The sequence below is a fragment of the Silurus meridionalis genome, chromosome 21 (genome assembly GCF_014805685.1).
Source record: "Silurus meridionalis isolate SWU-2019-XX chromosome 21, ASM1480568v1, whole genome shotgun sequence".
Taxonomy (NCBI): Eukaryota; Metazoa; Chordata; class Actinopteri; order Siluriformes; family Siluridae; genus Silurus; species Silurus meridionalis.
This window is the reverse complement of record NC_060904.1, coordinates 1,700,683-1,716,507: the sequence shown is the minus strand read 5'-3', so window position 1 is coordinate 1,716,507 and position 15,825 is coordinate 1,700,683. Positions and strand designations below refer to the sequence as shown.

Genomic DNA, 15,825 nt, shown 5'->3' with positions numbered 1-15,825 from the left:
GTTCTAGATTTAGTGGAGATTTCGTGGAGATTCATTCATCCGCATGTGTGTTAGTAAAATCAGGTACTGATGTAGGTGAGATGAGGAGGCCTGGGGTGCAGACAGCGTTCACATTCATCATGTTATAAAGGGTTTATAGCAGGAGATCTTCCGTGCCAACCCATGGAGCTAGCTGGCTTTGTGCACAGGGGCATCATCATGCTGGAGCAGGTGGATCTTCTAGTTGAAGCAATGGGAAAATTCCATGCTCCAGCATCCAAAGACGTCTGATTTAACCGTGAGCCTTCAGATTTGGGTTTTTACATGTACTTTTTGTGACCAATCAGAATGAAGAATCCGGAAGGACTTTGTCATTCAAAGCACCAGCTTTTCTTTTTCTTCTTTTTCTTCTTCTTCTTCTTCTCCTTCTTCTTATTATTATTTCAATGAATCTGATGGTTATTTCCAGCCATGTTGCTGGTGGCTGGGTGTTTGATGGAACTGGTAAAACTTCACAGCATCAAAGCTCAGCAGTAGGCCAGGATGGATTTACAGACGTGTGTAAGGGATTTTGTGTGTGTGTGTGTGTGTGTGTACAGGATTTGGACTGTCAGAGGAGACGACTTGAGGAAGACAACAAGAGTCTGAGAGCTGAGATTCAGCAGCTGAAGGGCGACGCCCGAACCCTTGTGCGTAGGTCATACATTAGTGCTTTCCTCCTTTTTTTTCTCTCTTTCTGATTTCTCATAATAAATTCAGCCGTCTTTCAAAATTCGCTGTTGTGAGTCTGAATTTTAATTGTAATTATAAAATGAATTTTCCGATGTCTATGTATTTCTACAGTCAATGAAATGCTCCTGCAGAACTTATTATTATTTTTTGTTACTTTCCGTGGTTGTTGTAGTTTTTTCTTTCGCCAATATAAATCGAATTCGCTGTATTACGACTACAAATAAGACCAACATGCAAACAACCAATCAGCTTCCGGTTCCTGGCGCAAATCTCTCAGGGATTGTACCGTGGCCGTAAAACGGACGGATTGAAAAAAACAAAACAATGCAGGCTCGTATTTCTGGGTGTTTTTAAGAGTTTTTGAAATTTAGGCGCTGAAGAATTGGTTTTATCAGGTTGTTTTCGCAGTCGTTCGGTTTTCTCAGAAAGATATTTTAGCGTATTTTGGAACGTCGGACGCTCAGTTCAACTAAAAATTGATTGGTTTTGATATTTATAGGCTGCATTCGATTAGCCATCATGTACGCTCTCTGGCTGAAAGTCCTGGGACACCTGACTTTTCCGGACATATGTGCTTCTTCAATCAACGGTTTCCACGTAATGATGGAGATGCACAATTTTCCAGGATGCTTTCGGGGGCAGTAAAATAAAATGTTCCATTTGCTTGAACTAGGAGACTCAAACCTGTTCCCCCCCCTGTAGACAACACCAATTCCATGAAGATCTGGTTTCCATGGGTTGGAGTGGAAGATCTTCTGCTGTAAAGCTTCAACTCTATTAAACATCTTTGGGATGAATGTGAACTCTGGTTGCACTCCAATCGTCTCACCTCCATCAGTACCTGATTTCCTAACAACCTTGTGCCTGAATGAATCTCAACCAAATCTCCACAAAATCTAGTGGAACATCTTCCCAGAAGAGTGGAGAGTATTATAACAGCAAATAGAGACTAAATGTGGAATGAGATGTTCAGAAAGAAGCACATTAATCATGTGTATAATGAACGTTACGAACATTTATTGTAAAAGTAGTAAAAGTGGCAGCACAAGGCCATGGCTTCTTCTCCATGAGCATCTCTTCTGCGTCAGTTCCATCGACCGGCTGCGACGAAGAGAAAAAAACCCAGAGGTCACGCCAGGTCACTCGTCCTTGCTTTGCTAGCACCGCTTCGAACGACTTTCCCTTTGAGTGATAATTGATCAGCTTCATTACCATATTAAGTCCGTAATGCAGAGTAGGGCGGCTGTAATTAATGCCGGCTTTGATTTCTGGAATAATGAACTAATTAGGCTAATTAAAATCAATAGAGGCGCCGATACCAGGTCAGGCTCGAGCTCCTCGCCCGGGTCTCTATCGGCGCACCGGCCGGAATCACCGGCTCAGTAGGGAAGGAACCCAGCGCTGATTTACAGCCACTCGATGGTCGTTAGTCGGAATAAATTGCTCGTAGGAGCCAGGACAGCATTATTCAAGCGCAGGATACTAAGTGCATTGTAAGGTCAGCAATAAGGCCAAACTTACATATGTAGTGGAATGCCCTTGTAAACCCTCGTTAATATATCAGGTCAGAGCGCCGGGGAGGGGGGGGGGGGGGTGTGTACTGTATCTCTGAATACACGCTTCGCCAACGCGCTATGGAAAGTAAGTCTAATAAGCAGTAATAGCAGGATATTAGCTGCACTGGAAACAGTTATGGTGCCGCGAATTATCGAGAACAAGACGGATTATTAATAGGATTTACTGTGTTATATAAGGAATAAATGTTTTTTTGAAGGGAAATAATTAAGTATTTTATTCCTCTTATACCACAGCAGTAAAGATTTGTCCAATAAGCACTTTTTATCTGGTTAGTTCCTGTTCTCACTTATGCTACAGCAGCTGTAAAAGTCGCCTCTTCGCCAGACTTCCTTTATTATTTCCTTTTTTAACACAAAAGACTAACCTCTGAATTTTACAAATCTTTAACACCTGAAACTGGAGACTCCTTCCAAATATAAATATATATACATTTATATAAGTATACATTAAAAGTCTCCATACAGAAAATTTCACTCTATCATCAGTTACACATTATTTATTGATTTACTTATTTTTTATTTGATGTAGCAGGTCTGCTGTACGAGTCCCTGTGAACGAGCTGTTGCCATAGCAACGATCGCATTATTATAAACCCGCGATTCGCAGTCGCACCACCACCGGAGCCTCTGTTCCAGAAACCGAATCAACACCATCACGACCAATCGGAGTCCAGAATTTGGTGTTACACAGAGTTATTATGCGGCCACCTCCACGTATTAATCCGACGTGTCGGTCAGCCCCGTCATGCCGTTTTCAGCCAGACGCCAGACTTCTTCCTGTCGGCTGCCGCTCTGGCTGGTGGCCCGAGCGCTGACGGCTTTTTTCCCGCTCCTCGTTATATTCCCTCTCCCTATTCCGACCATATTAATGTTCAAAATGGCCCCGGAAAGTAATTTGCGTGATGCAACATCCATGTTTGGCCCTGTTATATATTAGCACACCCGTACCGAGCTGCGTCTGGGTTTTTTTTTTTTCTTCTCTTCTGTACGGCAGTTGACCATTACTTTAATAGTATTTTTTCCTCTCTCTCTCCCTCGCTCCCTCTTTCCTCTACAGCTTTAATGATTGAGTACTGTTTGTGCAAGCTTTTGCCATTCCTCTAACAAATTAGTTTACTGTGGTCATAACCTTCAAAAAGCTCATTACCATAAATTGCATGGCCTTTCGTAAAGCTCGAGAGCCGCATTGACGGATCGCGAGCGGGACCTCGCCACGGACACTGCTAGGAAATTAAAACCTCCATTTCCTGTACGTTTATTAATCAGCTAATGTTTTTTTATTTGCCTTATTAATTTTTGACCAATTTTCAGAAAGGAGCTAAATGAGCAAAGCCGCGCTCGGATTTGCGAGGCTTTTTACAGGCCCGCGGGTGTCGTAACTCCGGAGGCAACAGGAACACGCGCTTATGAAATTGCCTCTTTGGCGTCTGCAGTCGTATATAAGAGCACCTTTTCCGACTTTTTTCAGTGTCTCGTCTTTCGTTTTTTTTTTGAGTATAGCGTAAAATTTACGCTACATTGTTTTTGTTCGATGTTAGCTACCGTTAGCGAGAGAACACGGGTCTGAACAGGTCACGGATCGATACATTTAAACTTCAAGCCTTTTGTCTTAAAAAAGTCTCACATTTAAAAATTGAAATTTTAGTCCTAAATTTGCTGATGTGGGTCTTAAATAAATGTAACCAGGTCTTAATTTCCCGATGTTTGTGTAACCATTTCTAACGATCGTTAAAATGCAAAAACAAAAACAATCGGTAAAAAGGCCGTTGTTGACGTTCTTTCTTTTGCTAATCCAAATTCGATCCACTGTATTACGACTACAAACAAAGCCACTCTACACAATTTTTCTCGCATTGACTTGCATTCAACCCGAGCAAACTTGAGACCGGAAACTAAATCAAAGTTTCTCACGTCGCATGTTAAAGTATGGCCATGCGAATATGTATAGAAAGTCCTGAGCTATTGTGAACTTATAGCAGTGTCCCTGTGCCAAATCTTATATAACACCATGTTAAAAGAATATAACCATTTAACAGAGTTACCTGTTTGCACCGTGCAATTGAGGTCCATTTTCGCAGCAGGAATCCGTAGACATTTCGCTGCTGAAGGTCTCGCAGGACTGCGGGTTTTAAGTGATGGTTATATTTGCCTATAATGTAAAGGAGCACTGAATCTGGAAAGTGTAACGATTCCAGATGAATGATATTGGAAATTACGCAGCCTTGGGTATTTTTAGACCATTTTATTAGCGCAGTTAAATATTAATAAATGTCGGTAAAGTCCTGATTCCGCTTTGGCTTTCACTTTGGAAACGGCGAGAATTTTACAGTCGCACAACCACGTATACGTAGATTTCTGACGGGGTTTTTTTGGTGAAAGAAAAGCGGCTCAGGAGATTAAACACGCCGTTAAGGCGGCGAATTGTGCCACGGCGTCCTTTCACAGGGGCGTCATTTTTCTTTTGACGAAATTAAGTCGTTAAACGTAATTAAAAAAAGAACGTTTCAGATTGACCGCAGCTTCATGGCAAGAGTCTGGAATTTCATTCCGGTTATTGACTCTCGGCTGCTTGTTACAGTCGGAACACATGACGGGTGGCTGACGAGATTCTTGATGTCAAGTCTGACGCTCACTCTTAAAACACAGGGTTTCTGCGGGATCTTTTAAAAAAAAATCCAAAATGTAAAAATCAAACTTTAAGGCCTTAAAAAAAAATCTTAAATTTGCTTTTGTGGGTCTTGAACAATTTTTAAACGGGTCTTAATTTTCCGATTTCCGTGTAACGCTGCCTCTAATGGTCAATCAAATGATCTCGCAGGACTTAAGAATGTTTTTGTTTGTCAGTTTCTGTGGTTGTTGTAGTTCTTTCTTTCGTCAATCCAAATAATTAGTTGTATCACGAGTACAAATGAGATCAACATACAACAACCAATCAGCTTCGTGTTATCAGATCGAATCTCTCGCTGGATTGTAACACAGACGTAAAACTTTATCCCACTTTATCGTTTGTCACATAACTATTTTGTTTTGTGAACAGTCCCGATTTCAGTTCATCATTAAAAAATGAGTAGCATTACAAAAAAACAACGATTTTTAACGCTTATTTATTGGTTATGGTATCCTCTGACGTAAAAAAAGGGTGGTTTTAAAGACATACGTCACCAGATTTAGCCAATGAAAATAAAAAATGCAGTGTATCTTTAGCCCCGCCCCCTTTTTGACATCATATGACACTTCAACCAATAAAAAAAGCAGAGAAACTACACAAAGCCTACGCTACTACAGAACTGGACACTGTACAGTGTTTACTATAAATGGGATATTTCTACGAATTTACACAAAATTCATCTCGCTAAATTCTTGCAAAAGTTTTGTGTGTGTGAAGAGTGTGAGAGGATTCACGGCTTAAACGATAAGAACATTTTGGGGTGGCGTCCTTTTATAGCGCAGAAATTAGTTTTTGGCGGTCGGTTTTGGCGCGTAACAACCGCGATAAACGGGGAAGATGGATTTAGGGCTCGGGTTAAGGCCGGTCGCTAACAACATACTTGTGTGTGTTTTTGATGGCGTGATTCAGGTCTTAAATTTCATTCTTAATGGTCTTTACAAAAGTCTTTAAAAGGCTCACATTTGATTTCGGTGGAACCTGCAGAAACCCTGAAGACATCGAGTCACGGCTTAGACCTCCAGCCCGCTTTTACTGTTACTCTCTACACGTTTAATTCCCCTCTGTCCTCCGTCTACACTCCGACTCCACACGTCTCTCAACACTTACAGCAACTGTACTGTACACCTTCAGTGAACAAGCGTTCCTACGCAGGCTTCTTAATTAGCCTACACGCACACACACACACACACACACACACACACGCTAAAACTGTTAGCTCTCATGGTCTCTATTTAGTTTTAAAGTACAAACAGAACTCCGTCGTTCAGGGTTGAAAACCGCATCCTTACATCCCTCGTTTTTTTTTTCCTCCCGTCTCAGAATCATGACTAATATTTTTACAAATATACTAAACCCCTGTTTTAACAGGACCCTCCTGAAATAAGCCACATTCACAGCCGTGTGTGTGTGTGTGTGTGTGTGTGTGTGTGTGTGTGTGTGTGTGTGTGTGTGTGTGTGTGTGTGTGTGTGTGTGTCTGTGTGGTGTTTCTAAACACTTTAGACGAACTGTAGCAGAGCAGAAATCAGGCAAGCGCCCCTCTCTGTTTGGGTCACGAAGGGAATAAAATAGACCCGATGGCACAGGGACTTGACCTGCGAGTAATTAACATCCACATTGATTTCCTTTTTTCCCCCCAGAGTGACCTCTGTCACTGCACCTTCCAAACACACACTCACATACCCATATTTCAAGTCCACACACACACCACAGCCTCATATTTCACTCCAGCACACACACACACACACACACACACACACACCCCTGCAATATTTCAGCAACTCGGCCAGCCCTCAAATCCCCAGCTCTCCAAAGACAACACCAGGCGAGGCAGCGGAAGACTAATTAGCTGTAGTTCAGCGCTGACCACGTGAGCCGTCCGTATGTTTTATTCACCGAATTTATTTATACACCCGAAATCTCGTCCATCCGTCTTCCCGCGTCCACGCAGCGACTTTATTATTCCTACGAAAAAAGTCTCTGTTGTCGTCACACGTCTCTCATCACAGATCTCGTCGCATCACGATACAGCGAGCAGATCTTTATTTTCTGTTATATTAATATAAAACAAAGAAAAATAAAAGGGTCATCAAATAAAACAATTATTTCCTGGGATATTTTTTTTATTTTTATTATAAATGTATAATCAACAAATATAATTTTTTACACTGGTGGGAAATAAAACTAATAAAAAAATGAATTAAAAAAATTAGATAAAGATATTTATATTTAAAAAAGTTACATTTTATTTTCACATTTTTTCTTTATTTATATGTTTATATGTATTAAAATGTAATAAAAACCCAATAAAACGTAGGTACCTCTGTGTTCGATGGTTGTTACAGGTCACGTGTCTCCCGTTAAGGCCGCAGACTCTGGAGAACGTCGCCGAGCGATCAGATCTCAGCACTCGGATATCGTGAGTAATAAACCACACCTTAAATCCTTCCACGTAAAGAATAAAAGTCTGAAACAGGACGTAGGAAACGACCGGGAAGCGCCGCTGCCGTCGCCATGGCAACGCCGCAATTGTTGTGATATAGTAACATTTCCGACCAATCAGAATCGAGAACCTGAAACATTTGCGAATTTTTGTGAAATCACACCGAAGCTTGTTTTGTCGACTTCCTGTGTGTGTGTGTGTGTGTGTGTGTGTGTGTGTGTGTGTGTAGGAATAATACAGATAAAAAATCCGAAAAGTTTTAAAGGCATGGTGCAGCGCTGCAGTAACTGCTGCACTCATCACGCAACTTCCTGCAAACTCCTGCAACGAGCGAAACAGAAAACCTTTCCACACTTTGTGTTTTCCTACAATCTCTCTCTCTCTCTCTCTCTCTCTCTCTCTCTCTCTCTCTCTCTCTCTTTTATTCCTTCTTCTTCTCATTTCTACTCCATTGGAGTGTAGCGCTCCACCTTTTCATTCTCATCAACCTTTATAGTTTTTTTTTTCTCCTCTTAAAGTTCCTCTCTTCCGTGATGAGGTAAAGCGAGCGGAGAAAACGACTCCATCTCTCCCTCTTTCTCTCTCTCCATTACACTCTCTCTATGTCTCTATCTCTTTCTCTCCCCATCTCTCTGACTCTTTCTTCCTCTCCATCGTTCTTTCTCAATATCTCTGTTTCTCTGTTTTCTCTCCTCTCTCTGTTTCTTTCTCCTTTGCCTTTCCCTCTTTCTTTCTGTCTTTCTCCTCTCTTTCCTCTCCAATCTTTTCTTCCCTCTTTCTTTATTTTTTCACCCTCATCTCTCTGGCTCCTTCTTTCTCTATCCTCTCTCTTTGTCTTCCTCTTCTTTTCTCTCTGTCTCTTAGTCTCTTGATTTCTCTCTTTCTCTCTCTTTCCCTCCCTTTTTCTCTCTTTCTTTTCCATTACTCTGTTTTCTCTCTGTCACCATTCTCTCGTTTTTCCCCTCGGTTTTCCTCTCTTGCTCTTTCTTGCGCTCTTGTTTTCTCTCTCATCCTTTCTTACTCCCTCTCTTTCTTTGTCTCTCTCTGTCTTGCTTTTTCTTGCCTCTGTTTCTTTCTCTCTTTATCCATTTCTCACTTTCTCACCCAGTCTCCCTTTCTCTCGTCCCCCCTCTCTCATGCTCTTTTCATCTCCATCTTTCTCCTCTCTTTTACTCTCTTCTTCCTTCCCTCCTCTTTCCAAATCCTCTCTGTCTCTCTTTCTCTTCTTCCTCTCCCATCTCCTCTTGCTGTCTTCTTTATTCTCTGTCTCTCTCTCTTCATCCTCTTCCTTCATCTCTGTCTCTGTTTCACTGTTTCTCTCTCTTCCTTTTCTACATTTCTCTCTTACTCCATTTCTTTCGCCATTTTTCTGCTTGACTCTCTCTCTCCCTTTATCGCATGTTTTCCCTCTCTCTTTTCCTCTCTCTCGCTCTTTTTTGCCGGTTCTCTCTTCTTGTTCTCTCTCCCTCTTTCTCTCCGGCTCCTTTTTCTCTGTCTGTCTGTCTCTCCCTGTCTCGGTTTCTCCTTCTATCTATCTCTCTCCCTCTCCTCTTTCTCCCCCCATCCCACCTCCAGGTACATGTGAGCACCTTCAGACAGGAAGCTGTAGCACCAGGAGGCTGCTGTGCATCGTAGCCGGAGCTCGAGTTCCCAGAGCCGCCTCTCAGGAAGAACCTTCAAACATCAGCGAATAAATAAAAAAATAATCATTCGAATAATAAGTGCAGCATCAAATCACGTAAGTCTGAAATGTAGGCAGCATCCCTGCCACCAGCATCAACATTAAAAGGAACAGATTGAAATGATCCCCAGCAGTGGCTTCGCCGCGGTGGGTGATGGAATTTCACTCGCTTTTCCCCACACTTCCTTCCCTATTTGTTTTGTTTATCTACAGTTATTTATTTTTATTTTTTTCACGGAGCTCAAATCGGAAAAATAATGATTTATTGATTTCAGGTTCAGTTAAAGCGACGCGTCAATGACTTCACTTTTTATTATATACATCAAATTACTTCATTATATAAACATCAATTCTACTGTTTTACCATTTACTCCGTATACATCCACACCCTGAACTCCACCAGTCTTCTCCCTGCTCTCGGATAACACACCGTACACTGTGTGTGCGTGTGCGTGTGCGTGTGCGTGTGTGTGTGTGTGTGTGTGTGTGTGTGTGTACTCCACTGTATGCAGTTTAAAAAAACTTTTGTTTGTTAATCTCTCTCTCGCGCTCTCTCTCTCGCGCTCTCTCTCTCGCGCTCTATCTTTCTCTCTCTCTCGCTCTCTGTTTTCTCACAGGTCCGTTCATCACTCTCCTTCTTACTGTCTCTCAACATTCTGTTCATTACATTCTATACATATCTATCTATCTATCTATCTATCTGTCTGTCTGTCTGTCTGTCTGTCTGTCTGTCTGTCTGTCTGTCTGTCTGTCTGTCTGTCTGTCTGTCTGTCTGTCTGTCTGTCTGTCTGAATTATCTCATCTAATCTTTGTCTTAGATTTGTTATTTTTGCCCTTTTTTGCTCAGCATTTTTTCTTTCTTTTATTAATTAATTAATCAACAAATAAATTGATTGGTTAAGTAATAAATTAGTTAATTAACCAATCAATTAATTTAATTACTTTATTTATTTATCCTTTCTCTTCTCTTTGTCTTTTTCTTTCTTTCTTTCTTTCTTTCTTTCTTTCTTTCTTTCTTTCTTTCTTTCTTTCTTGTTGTCTTGTTCTCTTTTTTTTTTCTCCAGTTTCTCCTTCACGGTTACCGAAATGTTTCGTTCCAGGGCGTATTTTGCGTACACATGAAAACTTTCCATTAGGAGATGAACTGATCTTCCTGGTGTTGTATAATCTGTATGGTTCGTATCTCCTGTCCTGGTCTGAGTAGAGCTTCAGGACCAGCCGTGAGATGGTGCTTCTCCAACAGTTCTCCTCCTGAGCACTCGGGCCCTGAGGTCGTCTCAGTGCATTTTCTATAGATGTAGAACTTGAGAGACACTGATTAAGGGCAGGTTCTGTCCAAATTCAGATCTGCAGGAGTTGTTTTGTGTTTTTCTGTGGACTTTTTTGAGGCAGGCGTGTACAGCTGTAACGCATTCAGTTCAGTTTAATCATGTGGCTCGCTTCAGCTTTGTTTTGAAGAATCCTGTTGAACCCCAGATAGGTGTCAGTGCCATCTCTCGTTCTCTCTCTTTCTCTCTCTCTCTCTCTCTCTCTCTCTCAGATCCGAATTCATCAGTACTGTGTGATAGTAGAATAATAATTAATAATCCCTGCCCGAGCAGAAACTCATGGCGTGTGGTGGGACAGAGCAGTGGACTGAGGTTCAGCCTGAGATAATGTGATGGAGATTAATGGTGTTGGAGCTCAGATGCGTGTGGAAGTGAGAAGTTCAGTAAACGCCTGCTTTGTAGGCGGATGCAGGTTTTTTTATTGACTTTTACATGTTCGGGTCTTCTGTTATTAGGCATGCAAACAGATCAATAGAGTACAGTGTGGCCAAAGTGCAGACATGAGTGACTCTGTCTCTCTCTCTCTCTCTCTCTCTCTCTCTCTCTCTCGCTCTCTCTCTCTCTCTCTCTCTCTCTCTCTCTCTCTCTCTCTCTCTCTCTCTCTCTCTCTCTCTCTCTCTCTCTCTCTCTCTCTCTCGCGCGCTCTCCTCTCTTTCTTTCTCTCTCTGTCTCTCTCTCTTTCTCCGTTATTTGCGTTGCAGGTCTGTGGTTGTTTTTCGCTCGTTAGTCACACGTATCAGAGCGCAGTGGCAGAGCAGCGAGCGCAGCTACACACGTCCCGAATCACAGCAGCGTTCACTTTAATATAAATCACTTGTGTCTCATTTGAACTCTGACTCGATCGCTGTGCTGATCAGTGCGTCACTTCTCCTCACATTCTCTGTCTGTCTGTCTGTCTGTCTGTCTGTCTGTCTGTCTGTCGGTCGGTCAGTCGGTCTGTCTGTCTGTTTGTCTGTCTGTCAGTCGGTCTGTCTGTCTGTCTATCTATATTATTTTTACATATACTTAGTAGCATTTAAATGAGATTTTTTATATAGTAAGTTATACTGCATGGAGTTTGTCTTTGTCTCTATCTGTCTATCTTTCAGTCTCTCAGTCTCTCTGTCTGTCTGTTTATTTCTTACGTTACACTTTTGTTCTCACAACTTTATCTTTTTTTAAAATTGTATTCTGTAGTTCTCGTGTATACAAAACAAATGTAATAATATACAGTATAATAAACGAAGAATTTAATAAAACAAACAAACAAATGGAATCGAATATTTATTTTCTCCAAGTTTTGAAGATTTGTTTTATTTCTATTGATTTTAACCCGTCACTGATTCATGACTGTAACATATTTTTATAGTCTTCACTTGTTTGTTTGTTTATTTTTTGACCCTGTGGTTACACCTGATTCATGTTTTTTAGCCCCAAATTTTTCTCTCTGTCACATCGACTCATAGATACTCGGCTCCTGTCGTTCTCTCTCTCTCTCTCTCTCTTTCATTCTCTCTCTCTCTTTCTGCATTTTGTTTAGTGCCATCTTCACTCTCTCTTACTCTTTCTTTCTTGTTCTTTCTTTCTGGTCAGTGCTCTCTCTCTCTCTCTCTCTCTCTCCTCTCTCTCTCCCTCTCTCTCTCTTCCCCTCTCTCAGGTCATTCTTACGTCGTGAACAAAAGCAGCAGATTCTTTTTTCCTGTGCTGCTCAGCAATTCCCCCAACCCACACACACACACACACACACACACACACACACACACACACAGAGAGAGCTTATCGAGTGCTTTCCAGCTGGAAAGTTTTGACGTGTGTTGGATGGTTGGAGCAGCGGAGCAGCTGTCGGGCTTCGTTCGTTCAGCAGCAGTCGGTGCGGTGGCGCGGTGCCAGCTCGTACCATCTGTGTTCCTGACATTTCCTTCTAATTAACACGAGGGTTAATTGTTGTGGCAGGCTGCGACGTCGTGTCTGACATTACCCCAGGGGGACGCGCACAAGTGGCAGAGCGGCGAGGTGGCGTGATGCGACGCCGCACTTAATGCCACGCGTTTAACAGTTGCCAAACGGTTATGTACTCTGCCACTACGGTCTGGGAGCAGGAGGAGGGGCGGTGGGGTGGATGGGGTGGATAGGGGTGGTATGGGGGTGGGTACCATTTTTTTTTTTTGATGAATTATGCCAAGCTGCTGTAATGATGTAGAAAGAATTGGGTTTGGGGAGGCACGGACCTTTGCCCGGGGGCAACTCGTACGGGGGAATGATTTGCATGTTATTACTGCATATTCATAACTAATTGTGTTAGGTTTCGCTAATAGAGCAGAGTGACAGGATGAAAAATCGCAACTCCGTTTTCACGGCTACCGAAGCACACCGCCGACTCAATACCCAAACACCCCCCTTCCCTCATACCCCCATACCCCCTCACAACGCGAGACACCGAGCCAGCGATCATTAACACACTTAGTCGCTAAATATAACACGTCGTACCATCTGTCAGGGCGACGTGATGTCATTTACTAAGCGCTTTAATTTTATCTGCCATACGGAAGCCATTTTTTTTTTGTACGCCGTTTCACACGTCACGTCAGAGCCTAGGAATTACGGTCCGTTTTCCGTTTTTCATGTTTCAACAAAGCATTAAGTGCTAACAAGCAGTTAACAGGTTTTTTTTTGTCGGTAATTGGGACGTATTCATTAATTGTTTAAGCCACGCCCTCTAGATTTTTATTAATTGTTTTTACGAAAATACTAAAAAAATTGATAATTTTATTTATTTATGTACGTATTTGTTATTTAAATTTAAAATAAACACAAAATGTTACATTTTTCCTCTCATTTGATGATTTTTCCATTTTTTTAAAGTTTTTTTTATTTATTTATTTTTTGTGCTAAAGGTTTGATAGTCGGTAGACTTTTAAAAATTATTATGATAATATTAAATAAAAAAAACAACATTTTTGTTTTGCTCATGTATTTAATTTTTATTGAAATACATTTAAAAGAATAAATTAATATATTTAAAATATTTATGAATACATTTTTGTTTATTTAGATTTTTTTTATGTAAAATACTGAGGGTCTGTCAGTGTGGAGAAACGCTCTTGATGTTTGTTTATTTTATTTTATTTTTATCTAATATTTGTAATAATCGGTAGTTTATGGTGTGATGGCCGGGACGCTGGCGAGAAGCTGAGATGTTCTCCGTGTGAGGAACCGGATCCGTCCTGCCTGAGGGTTTTGGCCTGCTGTAGTATGTGATGTGATGGATGTGAGCATATGCGTGTCATGATGAATGATTAATTGCATATCGTGTTGGCATCAGAGGTGGCGTGACCGCTGACGTGCTGACATCTCCCTCACACACACACACACACACACACACACACACACACACACACACACATACAATGTGTTATATAGATGCCCTGTGGGTGCAGGAGTCGATTCGCCTCCCTCAGCCCCTGAGCTCCACTGAATACCTGTCATGACTGTGTGAAGGCATTCCTGCCCCCAAGTGCACAGACTGGACTTTTTTTAACCCCAGCATGGACCCCCCTAATTTCTCTTGCTCTTGCTTCTTCTCCTTCCCCTTCTCCTGCTCTTCTTCTCCCACCCCTTCTCCTGCTCTTCTTCTCCTACCCCTTCTTCTACCCTTTCTCCTGCTCTTCTTCTCCTACCCCTTCTTCTACCCTTTCTCCTGCTCTTCTTCTCCTACCCCTTCTCCTGCTCTTCTTCTCCACCCCTTCTTCTACCCCTTCTCCTGCTCTTCTTCTCCTACCCCTTCTTCTACCCTTTCTCCTGCTCTTCTTCTCCTACCCCTTCTTCTACCCTTTCTCCTGCTCTTCTTCTCCTACCCCTTCTCCTGCTCTTCTTCTCCTACCTCTTCTCCTGCTCTTCTTCTCCTACCCCTTCTTCTACCCCTTCTCCTGCTCTTCTTCTCCTACCCCTTCTTCTAACCCATCTCCTGTTCTTGTCTCTTCTTTTACCTCTTTTCTCGCTCTTGCATCTTCTGCTCATTCTTCTAAATCTTCTTGCTGCTCTTACTTTTTTGTTCTACCCCTTCTTCTGCTCCTTGCTTTGCTTTTCTTGCCTCCTGGCCCTGCTCCTGCCCCTTGTACACATTCTGAAAGACTTGATGTCATGGACTGATACTTCGTAGTTCGTGCCTTCGCTGTTCTCCTTTTCTTCATCACTGCTTCCTTTTCCATGTGGTGGAGGAGTCTGCTTTCTTTCTTTCTTTCTTTCGTTCTTTCGTTCTTTCGTTCTTTCTTTCTTTCTTTCTTTCTTTTTACCCCAAATGCAGCAGTCGGTGCTGTCAGTTCCATATACTGCTGTTCTTTTGTCAAGAATGAAATTCAGAGTGTGGTTTTGTATTTACGGGGTTTTTTACATGGTTCTGATTGAGCGTAAAGATTTGTATCCCACGATAAAGCGCTCTGAAATCCAGCACGGGCCGTAATTTCAGAGAATACAATACGCGTCCTGACAAAACTTTCCTCTTTGTTGAACTCTTTTCGAGCAACACCTCCGATTCATAAACCCTCAATCCTCCCCTTTTTTCTTCTTTCTGATGAGTACAGAGCGTCTTCTTCCTCGGCGCCGTCCCTCTGCGTTTTTCTCTCCTCGTCACGCGTTTATCCGTCTCTCCGTCTGATGGAGCAGGACGACAGCCGGGGAGGGAGAACGTTTTTTTTTATGTCTTTGTTTTATAAAGTGGGATTTACATATTCAAATAAAAGCATGGATTAGCGGGGATTTGTTTTAAATATTTTTTTTTTTGCATCCGAGCGTTTAGACAGGCGTTTTTATGGGCCGTGACTGGTGACGGCGCGCTGCTTGACAGCTGTCGCTTGCATCTCGGCAGATCCCGTCAGGAAGTCGTGCCGCTCGCCTGCTCTGTCAGAGAAGTTTAGGAGCGACTCGAGGGCCGCATGCTTCTCAGAACCTCGGCGGGAGACGAGGAAATCGGGGCTCCTCAACCGTCAACTAGCGCTCTATCGCTTCGTTTTCCCCTCTCAGGCTCCCCGGCCCCACAGGATCACCTGTCCAAAACCTGCCAAAATAAACCCCGCCCACAACCCTCACCCTGTTTATCTCCTCCGACAATCCACAACGATTCTGTTTTTAATGCTTCACACTGCAACAGGAGTTCACACTGCGCCAAACATCAGCTATACGAGCAGGTTTTATACATCACACGTTTCCCCAATCTATCTCCATCTCATACGCGTCCATCAAATCCAGCGATACGACCAAAACAATCACATCACAACATTTCTACATTACGTGTGAGTATCAGTATTACAATTATAAATATCTATAAATATTTTAACAAGATTTCACATGATTTTAACATCCAATCAGCTGCTTCTGAACCAATCATCATTCCAAAAGAACTGACTGTGTTCTATAGATGTGTAATTATAATTATATTATAATT

At 42.2% G+C, this 15,825-nt stretch overlaps 1 protein-coding gene across 3 annotated transcripts in view; it reads left to right on the top strand.

Annotated features, from left to right (window-relative positions):
* The window catches only part of LOC124375649 (plectin-like), a 95,657-nt gene that overhangs the window by 2,075 nt on the left and 77,757 nt on the right, over positions 1–15,825 (top strand). For all 3 annotated transcript variants that reach the window (XM_046834181.1, XM_046834180.1, XM_046834182.1), the window contains exons 3-4: positions 579–668; positions 7,300–7,373. In XM_046834181.1, the coding sequence (XP_046690137.1) occupies positions 579–668; positions 7,300–7,373 (164 nt within the window). The remainder of the gene's footprint in view (positions 1–578; positions 669–7,299; positions 7,374–15,825) is intronic.